The sequence below is a fragment of the Theobroma cacao genome, chromosome 6 (assembly GCF_000208745.1).
Source record: "Theobroma cacao cultivar B97-61/B2 chromosome 6, Criollo_cocoa_genome_V2, whole genome shotgun sequence".
NCBI classification, from domain to species: Eukaryota; Viridiplantae; Streptophyta; class Magnoliopsida; order Malvales; family Malvaceae; genus Theobroma; species Theobroma cacao.
The window spans coordinates 19638410-19660283 of record NC_030855.1 but is presented as its reverse complement, the minus strand read 5'-3'; the positions used below and the strand labels follow the sequence as shown (position 1 = coordinate 19660283).

General features: G+C 35.5%; 3 protein-coding genes across 7 annotated transcripts; 1 reads left to right on the top strand and 2 right to left on the bottom strand.

The window, feature by feature from the left end:
* Positions 1910-5113, bottom strand: LOC18596180 (60S ribosomal protein L18a-like protein). Of its 2 annotated transcripts, none has more exons than XM_007024493.2 (5): positions 4868-5113; positions 4168-4243; positions 2864-2990; positions 2663-2780; positions 1910-2263 (listed from the first exon to the last, which is right to left on the bottom strand). In XM_007024493.2, the coding sequence occupies exons 2-5, from the start codon at positions 4175-4177 to the stop codon at positions 2210-2212; spliced, it is 309 nt and encodes a 102-aa protein (XP_007024555.1). In that variant the 5' UTR covers positions 4178-4243; positions 4868-5113; the 3' UTR covers positions 1910-2209. The 2 variants fall into 2 exon arrangements, with proteins under 2 accessions (XP_007024555.1, XP_017978069.1); XM_018122580.1 differs by lacking the exon at positions 4868-5113 and adding an exon at positions 4329-4704.
* Positions 8218-11837, bottom strand: LOC18596179 (protein phosphatase 2C 16). Of its 3 annotated transcripts, none has more exons than XM_007024489.2 (5): positions 11670-11837; positions 9976-10974; positions 9244-9603; positions 9047-9152; positions 8218-8763 (listed from the first exon to the last, which is right to left on the bottom strand). In XM_007024489.2, exons 2-5 carry the CDS (start codon positions 10804-10806, stop codon positions 8429-8431), a joined length of 1632 nt encoding a protein of 543 aa, XP_007024551.2. In that variant the 5' UTR covers positions 10807-10974; positions 11670-11837; the 3' UTR covers positions 8218-8428. The 3 variants fall into 3 exon arrangements, with proteins under 3 accessions (XP_007024551.2, XP_017979137.1, XP_017979136.1); XM_018123648.1 differs by having other exon boundaries at positions 9976-11186; positions 11670-11827; XM_018123647.1 differs by lacking the exon at positions 11670-11837 and having other exon boundaries at positions 9976-11663.
* LOC18596176 (U-box domain-containing protein 52) lies at positions 14963-21703 on the top strand. Of its 2 annotated transcripts, none has more exons than XM_018123787.1 (9): positions 14963-15331; positions 15777-15874; positions 16419-16540; positions 17100-17315; positions 17915-18191; positions 18966-19067; positions 19160-19588; positions 19918-20688; positions 21212-21703. In XM_018123787.1, the coding sequence occupies exons 1-9, from the start codon at positions 15151-15153 to the stop codon at positions 21398-21400; spliced, it is 2385 nt and encodes a 794-aa protein (XP_017979276.1). In that variant the 5' UTR covers positions 14963-15150; the 3' UTR covers positions 21401-21703. The 2 variants fall into 2 exon arrangements, with proteins under 2 accessions (XP_017979276.1, XP_017979277.1); XM_018123788.1 differs by having other exon boundaries at positions 21164-21309.

Below are 21874 nucleotides of genomic sequence, written 5' to 3'. Positions count from 1 at the left end.
TAAAATTTTAAAACAAAAAATAATCTGAAAATATCGATTTTTAAGGTAATCGACCAAACTGACTTAATTAATTCGGTTTTTTGTTAATTCATTTTTCCTCCAAAATTTAGTCAATTCGATCAATTTTTAATAAAATTTTGATTTGTTTGATTTTCAATCTATACATACCGAATCAATTTAACTAATCATTTGCACTATCTTAAAACAAGAAGTTAGATTTGGTAAATATTGATTATTGAAAAAAGAAGAAGGAAAAAGACAAGAAAAGTGAAAGTTAAAAGAACAGTTAAAAAGAAAAATAAGGGGAAAAAAGTAGGTGAAGCAACAGGAATTGATGTTGGAGAAGGCAAATGTCAAACAAATCTATACAAACAAAGAAGTAATTATTGGTGCAAAGATGTGGAAATCATTTCTTGGACTAATAGAATTCCTCCAATTACTGTTAATATACAAAAGACTAAAGATCATTAATTGTTATACAAAAGTTTGCAGGGCTCTTTTAAATTCAATATGACAGCTATCATCCTATCAATATGAAATTTCCTTATCCACTTCTATGGTGATTGTGCCTGTGATTGAATTCAAAGAAGTGCTATATATATATATATATAGAGAGAGAGAGAGAGAGAGAGAGGAAGTAAGTAGTGGTGGGGTGGGNAGAGAGAGAGGAGAGAGAGAGGGAAATTAAGCTGGTGGGGAGTTTGATAGTTGATTGTGATGTCTTAATATGAGCTGTTGCATGGTCATTTTCATCCCAAGCCTCCATTTTCAAATTGCTGTTACCAGCACCAAATCCTTTTCATCCACCCCAGAAATAAGTTACTCATATTAAATAAATAGGGCATATATCTGTCTGAATTAATTGGACTTTCATTCAATTACAAGAGAACAGGAATTTACCCATAACTTTATGAAATTCAACTCAACATCTGGCATCAGTACCAACATAAAGTCCAGGGGTTGAATAAGAAATATTAAACCACCAGGCTTGATCTGTAACTATTATTAAAATACTAAGCTTTTTGCTCTTTTCCTTTTTTTTTTTTTGGATAACTTCCTAATAAAGTTGTCGACCAACCTTTTATTCCGGGTGAGTCGAGATCAGCCGATCACTAATTTAAACATGTTAGGCTAGCTGCAGCTGTGAGCTAGAGGTAGTAGCAATAGCTATTGAGTTTAGGTTTGATGCTTTATTATGGAACTTTTTAATGCTTTCATAAGTGGGTTAAGTATAAAGCTAACTTGATCACTTAAATCTTAATTAAATTGTTTACCCAAAAGTGAAGAGTTTCTACTTTAGTGTATGCTTATTTTAGGCATTCTCTTACCAGTTCCATAGCTTTGTTATTCACGTTCTAAAATGTGAAAACATTGATGACGTTAAACTAAACTCTTATGTTACAAGGAGTAAGAGAGTCAAGCGTACATTGTATCATATATTCGTTCTTCTTTTCTTTGTTGGGGTTGGGTTGTAAGAAAATAAAAGCTAAACATTCCTATGCTTGGGGAATATGCGAATGTGCAAAAGGATCTCCTAGCACTCAAGTTTCCCAGGCCCCCACTGAACTAAAAATATCTTTTCTCGAGGGAAATCTCAACGTTCCCTACATGATCAATCATCAATAGGATGGCCTTTTGCCGATATCAGAACCCAGCAAAAGTAGCCAATAATGGAGCATAGGTTTTCCTTTGTTTGGAAATGGAAAAGGGCAAACTAGATGACCATTTTCTTTGAGTATGAAAAACTGCTTAAAGCACTTTCTAAACGAAGAACACACCTTAAATTCTTTTAAAGCAGGAAACAGTCATTCTTCCACAAGTCAAAAACAAGCACACATTCAAAATTTCTCTAGGATTTCAATGTCGTAAGCCATTTATTAGTAATTTCATAGTGCTTGTTACTAGTTCATTAAATTCCCCTAAAATAAGTATCACACAGTTCCATTCTTGAAAGTTGCAGTATATAGATTTTGTGTTATGTACAAGACTAAAGAGGGCTACAACACAGACAACTGAACCTTCAATGGTTTCGAGGTGGTAGTATATTCTTCTTTTCTTTCCTTTGTTTTATTTGTTCTTTTCAAGCCCTCGTTACAGATTTAGAACTACATGATAGAAACTCTATCAGAATTCTACATATCATCGTCCCACCTTATGTTTGAGGAAGCTCCTTCAGTGCTGGTAAAGATACAGATTGCAGTGGCAACAACTAGAATACAAGAACAGCTATTGTGATTATCACAGCAATTGTACATATCAATGCCTGCAAAAAATTGTGATCTGGAATTAAATAACAAAGATAAATGGCACATAAACGGGATGCATATCCTTCATTAACTTATCAATGCGAGTTTGAATAGACAATTTTGCAATTTCTCCAGTTGCTTTTAGATTTGACTCTTCGGTCTTAATTTTCAGCAGTGACAATAACAAGGTCCACAATAGTTTTATCAGAATTTCCATCTTGTACCAATTTAATACAATTTTTTTTTTCAAAACACAGAACAAAAAACTATAATATGATAATAATTTCTACAAGATTGCATTAAAATGCATTTTAACTCAAAAGTAAAAGAGAACTGGCAAATCATGAAGAACCTTGTACGCTACTAAAAGTAATCATTGAATCAAACAAAACATCAATTCCTAAATTAGCACTTACAGCTATTGCAGAGGCAGCAAGTCCAGCTCTCTCCCTAGGATCTTTGTGATAGTAGTTTCCAAAGTAGAGAATGGTGGCATAATACCACATCAATGGGAAAACAAATCCTAGCAAAAGACTGCAAAAAAGCAGACATGCGCATTGAGTGCAGAAAACAAGAAGATGAGTAGAAGAAGGATGACAGAGGCCAGAAGAACTCACGAAAACCACCCTATTCCACAGCCAAAGCAAGGAAGAGGTTTATCATACAATCCCAGCTGTGGGTCTTCTGCATCTCTAATAAGTGCATATTCGCCATTTCTGTGTTCTACTGCTTCTGTTGTGTGCTCTGTATTCATCAAAATCCTTACCACATCAGTTTGAGAATGCAAAACATTAATACTCCTAAGATTTACTCAAACAGGCTAAATTCAACAGATTCATTGGCCTATTTTGGATGTCAGTACAGAAAAGGCAGATGTTCATGGTTTAAACTTCAAGTAAGATTTAAACACGGCTGTAAGTGGAACTGTTTTGAACCTGAACACACTATCTCAAATTTCAAGTGGCAATTAAAGCTCCTACATTGGTTAATCATTAGTGCCAACACTGGTTAACCACTAGTATGCATGCAAAAAATTGGTTTTTAATATTGCATGAGCAGGACAGCAACTTTGAATGATGCATATTCACTGTTCTAGCTGTTTTAATCTCTAGATATCATAATCTAACTAATTTTTGTGCTCCTTTCACAATTGGGCACCAAAAATATTTTGCTAAAAGTAAACTGCTTATATCCATGCACTAGAATTCTCATTTGGTTGAATTTGACTGTTTGCTGAAGCAACAGCAGCAATTGCATATTCATCTGATAAAGAGAATCTCAGCAAGAACAAACAGACCTCACAAAATCAAACCCATATAGCCAGTGTTATGTAAATGTTCTAGTAGTGATAAGCATAGAATTGTCAAAGGCACAGTTTATGTTAGCTCGAGGCCTTCCTTTTAACAGTATTTCGTAACTGTTATTAGTTGCACATGAAAGAATCTAAACTTGAGATTTTTAACCTTCCAATGGCAAATTCAGATATGCTTCTCAAATAATCACTCAAAGAATAACCAAAGTACTCAAAGGAGTATAACAGCCAAAAAGACAAGCAAGACTCTTTAAATTATGCAATAGACCAAGACAAACTAGCAAGGGCGTCTCTGTTCTGTGAATCAACTTGGCAGGAAGGAACAACAAGCTCTTAACACATTGATACGCCTCAGATGATTAAATCAAACAAAATTTCTTTCATCCTTAAGCTGAGTGATCTTCATCTTTCCAAAACCAATGTTATACCAGCCACAATAACAAATGGTCCTCTTTAGAAAATATACAGATCACAAAAAATACTTGGGAATAAAATTCCAAAAGCTAATGAACGAGACAGTTTCCCAGCAAGAAGCAATTTTTGGGCAAGCTACTGAACTGTTAGATGCAGAAAAGAAGAGGGAGGATATAGAAGGAACAAGTTCAGTACTCTGATCCATGTTTTCGGGATATGAAACCGTAAGTTGGTGTCCTCCGCTCCTTTCTCTGCCTTTGAAGGACCTGCTCTGTAGAGAACAAGTAAAGAATGCACCATATTAGCAACTATGATAGCCATTAGAAAGGCTTCTTCAAACAAGGAACTGCTGATACCTGAATAGTGATTTCATTTATGACCTATGAAACTGCTAATACCTGGTTCTACTCCCTCAAATAAAGAAGAATATTACAAGACCAATTTTAAAGAAAAACTCAACCAACCCATCACAAGAAAGTGTATCAACACATACAGATGCACTATTTAAGAATTGGTTAAATTATGCATAAAGAATGTTCAATCAACTAAATTCCTTGCTTAAAAGCAAAGAAATGACAGAAGTGGAAATTCTGGTAAAACTTAGTTTATTATATCAACACTACCCAAAGAAAAGAATCCATGATATCCCTCAAAATAACACCCCAAGAATTCCTATAGCAAAGGAAGAAGAAAGGCAACCGATAATCCCACCAAAAGTCAACCTTAATTTCTAAAAACATAATTTCCAAAAACCCAAAAAAAATCAAATTAGAAAACAAAAAATCACTTTTCAAGATCAAATTACTAATTTAGCAACAAAAATCTTAAATTCAGAGCAATTTGAATAAGAAAGAGTAAAATGTTTCAAGAAGGGAAGAGAAAGAGTGAAACTTGCCTGTCAAAGTGAGAGAATGAAGGTGAAGAGGTGCAATTTCGAAAAAGAGAAAAAGTAAAGCAATCGGTGGAAAGCGATTATCTTTGCTTTTTAATTGGTTTTTGTTGGCGTGGGATTGATGTTGTTGATCTTCTCCATTTGATATCAAATCAAATCAGCTCTACACTCAAAGAGATTATTAATGGAAAAAAGGTGCTGTTTCTACTGTTATCTCTGTGTACTGTTAAAGGAGTGAGGCAGTTACTTTTGCCAGGTAACAAATTACTACATCCAATCTGAGGCGCTTTTTATTTTACTCCATTTACTAATAACGGTAAATTAGTTTTAAAATCCGTATTTAACTAAGGAACCAGGTTTGAATTCTCAATTTTTTTAAATAAGAAAGTATTATTTTTGTTTGCACTAAAATTGAATCTCTAAGATAATTTAATTAATTTTAAAAAAGGTATCAAGTCAAATTTATATATACTACTATTAGTAGTACATTTTTTATAATTTCTATAATTAATGGTTAATTAACATTATATATTTATGATAATTTAATTAATTTTAGAAAATTATTAAACAAGATTTATACATATACAGGTACTTTTAGTAATTTATTTATAATTTTTATGATTAATAATTAATTAATTATTATTAATTAAAATATTATTATTTTATATAATTTTTATTTACCATTTGATTTGTACAAATTGAAAGAAAGAAAGAGATTCTCTTTAGGTTCATTTTTTTAGAATATACTACAAGGTAAATGTAAAAATAGTAAAGTATTTGATTTATTAATTGATGCTTGATTAACTATTTAAAGAGTAGAGTTTAAATTTTTTTTTCTAATTAAAAAAAATACAACAATAATAGAGCATAAGCATTTAAAAGAGTTGCAAAATCCAAAGGTCTCATTAAGCAAAGTATATCATTTGTGTAGTGATATATAGACTGAATTGCTTGGTTTCTTATTGCATTTCCATAACTTTCCCCACATTGATGAACTGGAAATCATTAAAACAAAATAGATACACCTTAACATTAGCGGTGAGCAACGGTCAGTTGCAATCGAGCAATTGATCGCAATCATCAACTGCAGCGATCAACATCATCGGTCGATTGATTCAGTTGTCAGGAGATTCCTTCCCTCTGACCTGACCAAATAATTAATTAAAATTATATATATATATATATATATATTTTAAGGGATTAAAATGTCTATCTTACCCTTCATTAACTCTCCAAATAACCTAACAACCAACCTCCGATAAAATCTCCCAATTTGACACATCTCCCCTTCCCCTAAACCCCAACTCTCCTTATTAGTCGCTAGCCAACCCCTCCGTTTGTTGTTGTCGCTATCACTCCAGACTGCTGCCAACCATCTATTCTTGCCTTTCTAGGCAGCAAGGTCAACCCAATGTAAAATGAAAAATATATTTTATTGTGTTTTTCTTTGCTACTGGCTTTGCAAAGATAGCAAGAGAGAAAGGTTGAGAGATTATGAGTATTATTTTTTTTTGTTAATACTCATGCCAGAACGGAAATATGGAGTATCAACGGTTATTTTTTGCTTGAAAAAATGATATCAGTGTAAATTAAAATAATTTTCAGGGATTAAAAAAGAATGATATGTTTGGTTTTTAATTTTTGGGAATTAATTTTTGTTTCTCAGCCCACTTAAAATAATTAAGGTCCAAATGTCAAAAAACCAATTGAACCAATATCGATTTGAACCGATCAAAACCAACCTCTTGCTTGGTTCGGTTCAAGAAGTTTAGAGAGTAAATTTTTTTTATCGGTTTTCGTCAAAATCAAACCGAAAATCGACCAAACTGAACTATGCTCACCCTTACTTAACATGGCAGCTAAGAATAACAACGATATATACACCCAGCCATATCCTCAAATGACATAATCCTTATATTCATAAAGAGAAATACAAAGCTTATGACCCACAAATTTTTTGCAGGTAGGCGATGGATTCAAATCCGAAAGCAGTCTTGCTTCTCATCTGGGTTTTTCCAAACAATTCCGAAATCCCTCAAAAAAATTTGTATCATACGTTAATTATACTTGGGGTCACATAGAAAAAGACTTGAATTTTGATGAAATAAAAAGAATTAATACAAGGTGACATTTTTTCTTATTCATATTTATTAATACAAAGAGAAGATAAAAGAATAATATCCTTCAATGGTTGAATTTCATAATCAAAGACAGGATGTCATCGTTTAATTAGGACCTCAGGCCAACCTTAAGAATATGGGTTCAAAAACATTTAGACCGTTGATTGCCAATCATATTCGTATAGACTCAGGACTGGTTGCTCAACCTATTAAGAAAAATGGAGTGTGTGGCCATGGGTTCCTGTGGTTTTGCAAGTCAAAAGAGAAAAATGGGGAAATGAGAACAAGAAAAAGTGCTGTTTTGCTATGCAATTAATCCTAGTCTTTTCATCTGTTACCATAAATGCTATGTAGCTCTAGTTTTGTACTAAAGCAGTTGATATGTTTGGCATTAGATGTTTTTATTTTTTGCCAGAAAAGATTCCTAGTCCCAACTAATAACGTGAAGGTAAACGAGAATTTAACACCTTCTTCATTGACAAGTTAGGAGGAGTTATCAGCCATTAAATAAAGGGTTTTTCAACTGGAAGGGATGACAGGGGTGAAGGTGACTTAAAAGTTAAGAGTAGCCTCTTAAAACAACAAAGACTTTTAGCACCAAAAAGTGAATTAAACTACCAAAAGATACTATTATGGATTAAGAAAAATCAAAGAGTTGAGGGCTAGCAAGTATAAAGTAAGCCAACTTATTACTGGTACTTATTAAGATAAGCAACTCAATCAAGAGTCTCCATTCATTGTCTTTTCTTGACCTCGTCCGTACTTATTCTTCGACCAGATTTTCCTATAATAGATCCATTTTGGGGTGGTTATTTGCATTAAGAAGCTAGCCTTTTTGGATCTGTTATCTGCTATTCATTCGTAGCCCTTTATTGTTAAAGTCTACACATTTTTCTTTTACTGTTCCATAGGGTTATTACATCTTTCCCTTGATTAAAAATACTTTGCTATAAGTAAATGAAAGACTATGTCTTCATTAGATACAAACAAAAGCCCGTGGTTCCTTGGAAAACCCAAAGTACCTCCTTAGTCCTTAGCACAATGTTACCCTGTAGCAGGATTCCAGGACACAAACACGGTCAAAACCAGTGCTGAAATTGTTCAAATCTACAAACAAGAAGAGATGGGAGGGTACCGGTTGCTAGTCCTCTTCCCATCTATACCGGCTATAGCTTGAATTTACATACATATACATATATATATATATATATATATATATATATATATATATTATAAGCATAAAAGATTGGCACCATCTATACCAAAAACATAGGCAATATGGCATTCAAATACATTTGCTATAGTACATACTAATTTCTATTCTTGTACACACATTAAGCCCATAAGAAAAAGTAATGGACCGGAGCTAGGTATTCATTAGATGTACTCTCTCTAATATGTTAGGTATATAGACTTTGATTTTAGATGATGGGGTGAGCCTTGATTACGGTTTGCTCTTGAACTTCCTTTGAGCTTTCAAGTCCACAACAATTACAGAGATGTTGTCACTGCTCCCTTTTTGGACGGCGAGCATTGAAAGGTATTCAGCTGCTGCTTGCGCGGCAGGATCAATTCCTTTGCCTCTTTCCACGAGAGATGGAACCCCATTCTTTTTGTGCCAAAGCAGAATTCGCCGTCGAGCCACCTCACAAGCTTCCTCATTTGATATGACATCCCACAACCCATCACTGGCCAAAATCAGACATTCATCTTCTCTAGCTCGAGGAATAAACATAACTTCTGGTTCTGGGATAATCCATGGTTTCAAATATCTATCACCTGTGAGATGACATGAAGAAAAAAGGCTAGTGAAAGTCTAGTTTCACCTCCACTTCCATCACTAAATTATTTGTCAAACATAATCAGAAAATATCAAGCTTGGCATCTTGAAAGGAAATGCTAGACTTCATTCACTATATTATGCATTTAAAAGTACATGGTTGGGACTCTAGTCGTAGATCTCCAGTGTTTAGACTTCCACATGACAATTTAAGGTTTCAAGTTGTCTGAACAAAATTTACCGAACTTTTATAATTTTCATTTCAAGTGGAAATAAACATACCAATGGACCTTGACATTGCAAGAACGCCAAATACACGGTGTCCTTTCCACTGAATAACCTTGCCTCCGGATGCCTCAATCCTTGCATACTCATCATCTCTGTTTGGCTGCAAAACAACAAAGCAAACATGTTGGTTTCCACAGACAGATAGCTTCCTTTTTAGTTACTGAAACATTGAGGACTTCAAAATGCCTTACTTTGTGATCAATTGATAATGCCATGGCTTCTTTGCCACGGCATAAGACAGCTCTTGAATCACCACAGTTTGCAACAACAATATGTGATGAACAAACCAAGGCCACCACAGCTGTTGACCCAACAGTTTCAGGGGCAACAGGCTCAAAACTGGCATCAGATGCATCTTCATCACCTCCAATCATGCCTCTGTTAACATTTCCTCCAATTTCATCATCAACCTTTAAAAAGCAACTAGTAAAGGTCTTCTCCCACCGCACCTGTCTACTCTCCATACTAGTGCCATCACATAAATTGTCTTTAATGCTTCCAATCTCTTCAGCTAAAGCCACATGAATACGGTCACGACAATAGTTTGCCACCTGCATCAGATCCCGATAAGCCATGCTAAAGTATTAACCTCTTTGGAACCATTCACCATTAAAACAATTTACAATGATCAAAATATGTGATGAACAAGCAAGGAAAAGAACAGAATCACTTATAGTAGCAAGGCCAGTTTCACAAAAACAAAAATGTCACACTATGCAGTCCAAATTTGCTCAAAGTTGCGGAGTATTACTCAAGTAACTAAAAGTTAATGGTATCAGGAAGTGTCCGCAATTGTTGCACTAAAAACGATACAAGATACAGTCATGTAAAAGATACTCAACAGCCTGCCATTAAATTCAGGAATCTTCAAAATTTCATAAAGTGGAGTTAAAATGTAAAGGTTTTTATGAAGAATGTTGTACCTGGGAGCCACCATGGCCATCATAAACACCAAAAAAATGTCCAGTAAGGTCTGTCAGACTTTGACTGATTCCATCAATTACACGATCACCAATAAGCATTTTGATAGGAATCTTTATAAACCGAGGCACAGCTGCAACAGCATCCTCCATTTCTGTTCTTTTCCCAACAATAGACACAGAACCCCAAAGAGGTATACAATCCAACTCAAAAACACTCCGGCTACCTCTATTGAGATTCTTTTCACTAGGTAGCTGAATGACCAATTCAGAGGCCTTTAAATCAAACTCATTAGAAGTCTTTGTATCTGGATTCACCGTGGTGAGAAGAACTTCAGCTGTAGGCACCTGCTCAATGCTTGACTCTCCCAAAATAATAGCCTTGGCAAGAATTCGACCACTTTCAATTTCTGCATTTGGCAAGCTTATATCAGACCCTGCATTTAAAACCAGCAACCCCTCATTGATAATTCCATTAGCGTCCACTGACAAAATTTCATCTTCCTCACTTTCCTGAGTCATGGATTCACTAGCACCAATTGATCGATTTCCATTCTCTGGTAATATCTTCAAGAAATTAGCTCCTTCCCCACCACCCTCTTCTGATGCTGACATTGTCGCCAGGTTACCTTCATTCTTACCGACTCCAGAATCTCCATTGCTACTAGAAACAGATTCCTGAGACATGACCTTTGCAGGATCAGACAACAAGTTTGCTGCATCAGTTACGAGCTTGATCCGAGTTATTTCCACATGGGTTGCAATTCCAGAGTTCTCACACATAGAATTAGCTAAACTAAGTGTTACTGCAACTGCTGGAGACATCTCTTCCATCAATTCCCCACTCTATGCCGCAAACAGTTACCACTCAAATCTCTAAAATATTGACACAATTTACCAATATTCATCTTAATTATCTCCTTCCAGCAACAAACTTGCGATCAAGCCAGCAGGTTCTATCCACACCTTCTCCATTGCAATGAATCTCAATGACCCACAAATCTTTTCATACAAATATATAGAGCAAACAAATAGTAAACCACCAAGATTAAAACTTTAAGAGGGGCACGAGTTAAACGCAAGCAGAATGAACATAGGATAATCAGATCTGGTAAAGGAGCACAACGGATCAACCCTTGTAATTAATGAAATTCAAGTCAGGTCACAAATAAACTGAGTTCCTCAAATAGTCCACATCTTATCAAATTCTTCACCTTTTGAGAAAGAACCAATCAAGGCAATTAAATCTTATCCACACCACCTACCCTTTTAACACATAAAAAGCACGTATGGAAACACCAAATTCAAGGCTTTATCTATAATAAACTCAAAGAAGAGAAAGCAAAAGGTGTCATGAGAAAGAACCTAGGATAAAGCACAAACAAACCCAGATAATCACAGGGAAACCCTAAAAAGGTAAACTTTTTGCCACACACAAATTGAGTTTCCTGGATCTAAGGCAACCAATCTCAGCCTTTTCTTAAACAAGGGTCTCTTTCACTTTCGTTCTCCTTCCATCCAACAAACACACCAACCCCAGATAACCACAGCAACAATAACAAGCTACTAGAATTACATATCTCTATAAAGAAACTATTAAAACCACCTGGAAATATGCTAAAAAGTTGATCTTGAGCCCCTAAAATCAATGGAAAGATATCAAAAATAATTCAAGAAATGATTAAAAGGATGCTTACCAGTAGTAAATGAAGAGACTTTGGGGCCTCAAAGAACTAAGAAAAAAATGGTGAAAGGAAGAAGCCTCCTTTAATTTTTTTTCCCTAGATTTTTCAATGTTTCTGGGCTTGTGAGGCTTAGGTGAGAGTTAGAGAGAGAGAGAGAGAGATAGACAAGGAAAAGAAAAGAAAAGAAAAGAAAAAGAGAGAATATGTGTGCGGGAAATTGCTTTTTTTTTACCGTGCACTCCTTCAAGGGACACGTATACATGTAATTATCTTTCATCATTGAATGCTTTTAAGACGGAAAATGCTTAGGACAGTGCTTACATGAAGACAACTACTCATGGATTTTGCATGAGGCAAACTTTGAGGAGAGACACGTGTCCCCTGCTCTGAAAAGTCATACCCACACCAATAATGTCTTTGTACCCATGTGATCCAACTGGTTAAATTTGTTGCCTTAGATCTTACTTTCGTAAAGGTAAAATGTGCACTCCTTTTTCTTTTTTTTTTTTTCCGTTTCGGTAAAAAAAAATTCCTTTTATCTGGTTATAAATATTTTTAATCTTATAAATGAATTTAAAGGTTCGCACATATTTATTTATTTAAGATATATTTCATTGTATTTTAATATAAAATAACTATGTGCTCATTTCATACATTATATCGATCTCTCCCGTTGTTTTAAGGTCAAACTTTCAACCCTCTAACACTTATTTAAAGTATTTTGTTTTTGACATAATTTTTTTAAAAAAAATAAATTACTTAAAATAATTTAAATAAATATTTGTTTTTTAATTACATTCAATCATATCTTATATTTTAATTTTAAATTAAATTTTTTTATAATTATTAATTAATTATTATTAATTAAATTATTATTTATTATTTTATATTCATATGTCATTAATATAGTGTAAACATGGAGAGCGAAAAATATTATATGATTATTAACATATTATATCATTATTTTTTATAATATATCAATATATCATATTAACATCTTGTAATGCGATATAAAATGATAAATATTGTTATTAAACTTTTAATAATAAATCTTTATCAATATTATATATATTTAGGTTGTTAAAATTAAATGTTTAAATTATTTGTTGTAATATTGTTTTTCTTTTTAATAAGTAGTGTCCATTTCTCCAAGTAGATGGGATGTTTGCAATAGTCCATGTTTATGTGTTATGGAATATATAACTAGGAGTGTGCAGCGGTCGGTTGCAACTGAGCAACCGACCGCCACCATCAGTTTTTGTAATCGACGGTTGTAATAGCAATCGTCGATCATGTCGATCGGCCTCATCGGTTGATTGGCTCGGCCCTCGAGGGGGACTCCTTCTTTCCCGAATCGATCGAATAACTGGTCGGTGACTGCCTTGGTTTTCATGAATAGTGGAAGTATAAAAATACCCTCATGCCCCCCATAAGGGTAAAAGAGTAAATTCACCCTAAAAAAATCCAAAACTTACTTTTCACTTTTGTAGACTGCCAGAGCCTAACTCTCATATTTTCTTCCTTTCCCCTGATGACTCGACCCCCCTTATTTTCTCCTTTGCCTTGTCGCCTCCTGTCTCTCCAACTGAACCCTAAGCCAACAGTCGTCTCATACAACCATATTGGTGCCCTATTACCGGTGCTTCTCACTCAAATAAAACTAAGCCCACAGTCTCCTAAAATTGCATCGAAATCGATCGACCCGCCTATCCCAAAAATCGACCAAAATTGATTTTGGGGAGGTTGCAGTTCGGTCGGTTAGTTTGGTGGATATTTTTGATAGATTTTACGAAAAATCGATCGAAACCGACCCACAACTGACTTTGCTCACTCCTATATATAAGCGTTTACTTTTTTTCACCATATTCAATAATGTTAAGTCAAATGCATCTATCATTGGATTAAAAGTGGATAAACATAATGCGCAACTACTCCTTCTATTTCTTTTTGATTTTCTTTTTCACATAATCTTATCTAATCCACAAAAAATTAATTACAACTTACTAGATATTTTTTAACTATTTATTAGGCTACAAAATTTTCTAGTCTTCCCCCATTTCAAATTGTTTGTTCCTTTGATTATTTTCACCGAGTTAAAAAAGTTTGACTTTAATTATCTAATATTAAAATTTAAATTTCTTTTGTAAAGTTGATGTTCCATAACTTTTAATGTCAAAAAATAAAAAAATGAAAAATAATTGCAAAATGTAGAAAAAGTAATAATTTTACTTTTAGTTATTAAAAAAATAAATAAAAAATGAGATGAAACATACATATGTATATACATAAAGAGACTTTAAATATCTTTTAGTATTACTTGTCTAGTTTTATTAATTCTCATAAGCCCCAAAAATTGAATGGAATTGCAATTATTATTATTTTTCATTTTTTAGCTAAAAAAATGATATGTTAAGATTTCAAAGGAAAATTTGGGAGGAGATATTGGTATGGGGCATGGGGTGAGTATGAATAAGTAGGAAATAAGTCAATAATGTGATTGCAACAAAATATATCATGAAACAATGCACGTGGCATTATATGGTCCCTACAATTCAGTAATCCTTTTAATAAATTGCAAAATAAAATCTCCAAAGAGTAACCCTTTTGCGTTTGGAATCTTCTCCATTTACTATTACAGCAGTTTAAAGTTTGGACATTGGCAAGCAGGACCCAAGGGAGCCCAAATACATCTGGCTCAAGCCTGAAGCCACTTTGATGGAAACCAGACTGGCTTGAGCCAGACGTACATGTGTAAGCAAGGGTTTGGGCTCTCTTGGGTCCAGCGTTCCAATGTCCAGACTTCAAACTGTTTTAGGGGACAAACCTTTGTGACCTGTAGTGGGTGGTTAAGTACCAATATTCCTGTAAGAAACAAGCATTATGATCAATATTGTGTCTTGGTTTTTACTGAAAAAGGAAAATGACAAGTTTGTCAACAACCAAACAGAAGAAAAATAAATAAATCTATGCCTGAGAAGTTAGAATAGATGAAGAAAGATTATTTCATGATTCAATTTGTTTCAAAACTAATGGAAAAAACCAAAGAATGATTCATTTACCCAATTTTCTGGTTCAAAAACTCCCAGAACCAATTCCCAACAGTCCAATCCTTAGTAGCTACAAAGGAAAAGGAAGAGAGGAGGAAATATATATGTATTTATCTTAGTTGGCAAAATATTGTTTTTTTTCCTGTAATCATGGTAGCATCCCTAGCTAAAATTAGTAAAATGTTAACAAACAAGATCAAAGGAGGATATATTTTGTCTTGTTCCATTCCTTTTTCCTCCATTTGCGAATAGCCCCAACGCAGGCCTGATCCGGCTGGGTGTGGTGGTGGTGGTGGTGGTGATAGTAACAGGAAGGGGTAGTATTGCAATAGATATTGAAGACAATAACATAAAACCTAGAACAAAACCTACCCCTCGCCCTGGTACCATCTAAGCCACATTGATTAAGGAGGACATATAAAGGACAAGGGTCAGAAGTTTTTGGCATGGCATTCTCAGGATCAGCAACTTTGACAATGGAAGAGATCCCTTCTATCACAGCCGTTGCCATTGACAGGGACAGGAATAGTCAACTTGCTGTAAAATGGGCGGTGGATAACCTGTTGAACAACAACGCCGGCTCGCAATGCGTCCTCGTTCACGTTCGAAGCCAGAGCTTGCATCCGCGTAGGTATCTCTCTCTTTCATCATGAGTTCATGATCATGTTTAATTGGCTTGCATGCAAAATAACGATATACATTTTAAATGAATAAGGAATTGTGAATGGCTCAAGTAAAAAAAAAAAAAAAAAAGAGAATGGTTTTAGCCTTACGCTTGACTCTAACATATTTATAAAAACATTTCTGATCTTTAGTTTTGGTGAATAATAGATTGAATCAGGTTCCCTTTAGTCTTTTGCAATTATGGTCAAGCATCACTTCTGACAAATTTTGCTGAAGTAAGGTTTAAGGACTTTGTGCTGATAATTTCTGTCAATGCAACTCATCTCATTTTCTTTAGACTCTAGAACGGATATAGCAATGAATAGCAGCATAGGCAGTATCATGGGCATTTTCATCAATTACCTCCGTTTCTTGTTTTGTTTGACTTGGGCTCGTTTGGTTTTCACAGAGGATTTTGAAGCTGTACCTAAGGAAGGTCGGCCACCAACTGAAGCTGAGTTGCAACAATTCTTTCTTCCTTACCGGGGATACTGTGCTCGAAAAGGGGTAAGTCATCAGCAAATGGACTGCTGTGACCATTTACTTTAACAAAAAAGTTTTCTCTTGTCATTGGCATTGGGTTTAGTTGCCCAGGTGAAAGCTCAATGGGCAATGCAAGGCCACCTTACATAAAAGAATATGAACTCTCTTCTCATATGCCCAGAATGTAGCCTGTTATGCAGAAAGATGCTAACATATATGTGTCTCTCTAGACAAGTTTAAGCAGCAAGATTTCATTTTGTGCCATAAATGGCTTAACTTCAGTCATCCATTAAAATAGAGTTGAAAATTACCTCTTTTCAGGCCTGTGTACTTGATTATTTTTACATATATCTGAAACTCAAATTTGGTGTGTTCTGACTCCCCGCTGTGCATATGTTATCAATCACATATGAGAAGGAAGGGCTATTGATAAATTTATAGCTCAGCACAATACATTGAATACCTACGTACACCTGGCTATAAATTTATGCAAATTAAGATCTTGGTAGATATTGTATTTGCCATTTAAAAGGAGATGATCATTTTGGTTGAACACTGGAGCTTTCAGATTCAATCAAAAGAGGTGGTCCTCCATGACATTGATGTACCAAGTGCCCTCGTTGATTACATCAATAACAACAACATCGGCAATATCGTTGTTGGTGCTTCTAGCCGGAATGTTCTAACAAGGTCTTTATCTCTCTCCCTCTCCCTCTCCATCTAAAGCATATTGTTATTGTACCAAGAATATATACCTGAAGGTTTCACCTCAACAATTTGTGGTTTTTGTTTTCGGTAACATTATTTTCCTCCAAAAATCATGTGAAACCAGCTATCTAGGAACCATAATTTTGGGAAGAATAATGAGGCTTCACCATGACTTATAACAACTAGAAGTGCAAGGATGATTTATTGGTCATAGGATATACACATAGAGCCTGTAGAAGTTGGTTAACTGATATGTATTCTTTGAATTTATACAAGTGAAGAGACAGGGTCTTTCTTCACTTCAGTAAGTAGTATAAACTTTGCAACATAAGAGCAGTGTAAAACAAACTTTTTTTCAGGTTAGAAGAAAGAACCGATTCATTGTGGAGTATAGAGTCGTGAAATTTTTCTGCAATTAGTAGTACTAGACACTTTGCCTACACATAATTGTTTCTCATAGTAAGATTGTTGTGCAGCGCTAAGCACTCCAAGGGTTTGGTTTGCATTTTTCCTAACATGATTTTGGAAATTGTCTTTGCAGGAAACTTAGAAATCCAGATGTGCCAACCAGCTTGCTCAAATCTGCACCAGAATCCTGTGCTGTATATGTCATATCAAAAGGAAAAGTTCAATTTTCCCGATTAGCAAGTGGGCCTCGGACAGACGGGGACAACGCATCTGTAAACAGGGCCCCACATCTCAAAGCGCTTCTGTCTAAACTTACATTTGATAGCCCAAAGATTGAAGAGTTTAGCAGGTAAGATGAATATACTATTGCCTAAATGAGTTTAGCAGGTAAGATGAATATACTATTGCCTAAATGAGTTTAGCAGGAAAACAAATATTTTCCGAACTTCTTAGGCTCTAAATGAGCTAGAGATGGTAAAATATATCAGAGGCTGTGACGTCTATTGCCTGATTTTCCACCATGATTCAGATGCAACAGAATCTCTGTGAGTTTCATTTTTTGGAAACTGTGGCTTGAGAATGTTTTTTTAGGCGAAAAGAATTATGTATATCATCAATGAATGTAAGTTAGAATTATCAGCCAATATTAAAGAGAAGGCAATAAGATTAAGAAACTAGGATGAAAATTTGAAATGATCTCATCTTCTTCTCTATCTAACTGAAGAAAAAGATGTTGTATACTGCGTAAAACTAGACTAAACAACTAATAGAAGATGAATCTTGCTAATATATCTACTTCTCAATTTCCTGGGATGAGATTCCCGGTTTGGGATCTCAGCCTGTGGAATTAAAATTCTACAAATATATACTTACTCTGTGACAAGCAATGATGTGGACAATTTGCATGTCTCATGTCTCACGGCCACTGACTCATACTTGCTTAAACAGAACTGTTTCAAGCCGTGAAGGCAGCAAATACAGAATAACCTCTGATAGAATCAGTGACTCCTTTAAATTGACACCACGTGACAAGTTGAAGACAAACAATGGAGTTAAATCATCTACACCTTCAACGGGAAGTCAAACACCTGAATCCCCTAATAGAATTTCCATATCAGAGAACAGTAATTTTTCAGGGCCACCTAGTTTCCGATCAACTGACATGTCTGGCAGCAATTCAGAGTGTACAGCTGAGGACTTCAATTCTCTCAATTCCCTGACCCCAGTGAGTATGTTGCACTAAATTCATAGGGGAATAATGTTTGCTCGTTATCCTAGTCCACAATTGCTGCATCTGTGCATGTTAGAATTAATGCTGTAGCACTAGTATTTTGGTCATCACATTGATTATTGACATATCATAGCCAAATATTTAACTCGATAGGTGAAAGGGGAAAGAAGGATGCTCTAATGAAGCAATGTATTGTTGAACCTGTTCTGTTGTTAGTCATTGCCGATGTGTTCCTTTTAACTGTTGGGATATTACAGTTTTTGGAGGTCAAACATAAAAATATGTAATGACTTCTTCACATAATTGATTGGTGCAAGTTATGATACAACAATATGATAACAATATCAAATTTACATCTTCTTTTGATTTGTTTCTAGTGGATGTAACAGCATTTTTAATGGCTGCTAACTTTCTGAAAGAGGTTTACACTCCGAAGTAAGGGAGTCCTGAAAGCCTACTCATCTATTATTGGTTGCCTTCAATTTGCTAAGACTTATTTCCAAATATTCACTCAGAAGTGCTCTTCTGTTGTCTGAAATGGCCAAAATTCAAGATTGCATTACATTACAAATATGTAAAAGTATGACTGCCTGATTATCATGAATCCAGTGACTGATTGCTTCTCTTTTCCGGTGTTATGTCTTCAAAGTGCATCAGTTCAACATGTCTACGTCTGCCTTTGACCTAAATATTCTTAGAATTCGTTATTTTAGAAGTGTAAGACCATAGTATTGAGACATATTTCCATCCTTTGCATGAGTTACACAGCGAGGCTTGGAGACTGAGATGAGGAGACTTCGACAAGAATTGAAGAAGTCCATGGAAATGTTTAACTCGGTTTGCAAAGAAACTGTTGCAGCAAAAGAAAAAGTAAGATCTGATGGTGATGATCATTGTGACCTTATCAAAGTAATCTTGCAATATATCATTTGTCTTGGCAACTGAACCTTTTTTGTTCATAGGCAAGGATGCTTCAGGAATGGAAAGCAGCAGAAGAGCGCAAGTTAGAGGAAGCCAGGCTTGCTGAAGAAGCAGCAATGGCTGTGGCAGAGGCAGAAAGGCAAAAAACTAAGGCTGCCATGGAAGCAGCACAGATGGCACAACTTTTAGCAGATATGGAGGCGCAGAAGAGAAAACTTGCAGAACTGAAGGCCATTCGTGAGGCAGAAGCGAAAAAGAGAGCATTAGATCAGTTGGCTAACAACAAAGCTGTGTACAGAAAATACACTATTGATGAGATTGAAGCTGCAACAGGTTACTTTGCAAGCTCGCATAAGATTGGTGAAGGAGGATATGGACCTGTTTTCAGAGCCACCCTCGATCATACTGCTGTTGCCATCAAGGTCTTAAGGCCAGGTATATCACAAGGACAGAAGCAATTCCAACAAGAGGTAATTCTGATGTTAATTTGATTTGAACATATAGGAGTGCTCATTGTATAACTTGTTTTGATATATATAGTCATATGATTTAAGAGGGTAAATGGCTTATATAAATCAGTAAACTCTAAATTTCATTGACTACTTGCCATGCTATTACAAAACCCTCCAACCTACAAAACCAACAGATATGATGTCAACAAATCATCATCCAGGCAATTTCTCTAGCCAAATAAAGGAGACGATAAGGAGTATGATGCTTTTTTTTTTTTAAGTATTTAGTGGCAAAATATATCTGTCCCTTTTTCCTTTGATTTCAATAAAGTAAATTTGTAATGTAGGTTGAGGTTCTAAGCTGCATGAGACATCCACACATGGTTCTGCTCATAGGTGCCTGCCCCGAGTATGGATGTCTGGTTTACGAATACATGGAAAATGGCAGTTTAGAAGACCGGCTCTTCCGGAAAGACAACACTCCCTCAATCCCTTGGAAAACCCGCTTTAGAATAGCTGCTGAAATTGCCACGGGCCTCCTTTTCCTTCACCAAACAAAGCCGGAGCCACTGGTACATCGTGACCTCAAGCCTGCAAACATTCTATTAGACCGGAATTACGTCAGTAAGATTAGTGATGTTGGTTTGGCCAGACTAGTTCCGCAATCTTTTGCAGATAATGCCACTGATTATCGTTTAACAGCAGCTCGGGGAACATTTTGTTACATTGATCCAGAGTATCAGCAAACAGGAATGCTAGGTGTAAAATCAGATTTATATTCATTTGGTGTGGTTCTATTACAGCTGATAACGTCAAGGCCACCTGTGGGGCTGACCACCCAGGTTCAGGTGGCAATTGAGAAAGGAACCTTTTCAGAAATACTTGATCCAACAGTACCAGATTGGCCTGTTGAAGAGGTTTTATCATTAGCAAAACTCGCTTTACAGTGCTGTGAGCTGAGGAAAAGGGATCGGCCGGACCTTGCTTCAGTTGTGTTGCCAGAGCTGAACCGCCTAAGGGATCTTGGGTTGGACTATGAAGCCAACAACAGTGAGAAACTTGTTTATGCACCTCGCCCTTATAAGTCAGTTCCACAAATTCGGTCACAAGAAAGTCAGGTTAGTTACTGCATGAAGACTAATTGACCACCACTGCTGTCACTTTAATAATAATTCTTGCTATCACTTAATGACTTCCATGTTGCAGACTGCATATAATCAATTGATAAAGAATGAGATTAAAGATATGCGCAGTCTAAGAACAATTTTAAGACCCTAAATGAGCAGAAAGGCTACCGCATTTTACATTCCCTCCTAATTTTTCTGGCAATGCTTTTAAACTCTTGGCAATATGGATGGGCAACATGAACCTGATTGATTAGGTTTTAAAGCAGACTTGGTTATGAACAAGCTGATATACAACAGGTTCACCTGTATAAAACTAGTCAGAGCTTTTGAACAATTAGGGAATTGATTGATTGAATGGCCATTTGATTGAACGATTCACCAAATAGTTCCCAACTAAACCTTGGAAAATCCTCAAAATCTTCTTGAAATACATTTCAATTGTATGTTTGGTATTATGTATAATCAGGAAGGAATGACAAACAATCCTAACGTGGAAATGGAAATTCAAACGTAGATCACTGTAAGAAGCGGGTGGCAACGCTTGAAGTCTATGACCAAAACATGGAAGGCCGGCTGTCTTCCACCTAACGCAAGAGCGGCAGGAAAGTGGAACAAGAAGCCTGGAGAAGTAGGCTGTTGGTCATTGGTAAGTTGTTCCGGAGCTCCTCCTCAGCCGAGAAGCGTCAAGTCATTTTCATCATAAAAAGTAGATAAAATTGTTACAGTGCCTGATCCTGTCTAAACGGACCTGGATTTCTGGACTCATTGTAGCTGAAATTATCCTGTGGAGCAGCTGTTGTTCATAATTCTAAATCTCCTTTTCTTTCCAATACGGAAGATCCACCTCTGAGGCTTCAAGGAGATGATTTTTTTGATAGAAACCTACCCAGTTTTTTCCAGCTGATTGTCTGAACAGATGGTGGACTTTACATGTACCCTAGAGTTTCAAACTTTTTCATGGTTGATCCATAAATAGTAATAACTTTTTTTTCCGGCATTTGCTTCATGGAATGTGGTTTCACCAGGAATAGAACAAGGGCAAATAAAATGATCTCAAGAAAATAAGTTATGTTGAGAAGACAATCATTAAAGTAGGAAACATTACCATAGTGCGGATTATGATTAGTATCGTTAAATTTTGCAAAGTCTGCATTGGATCCAGAACCTAATAATTGTC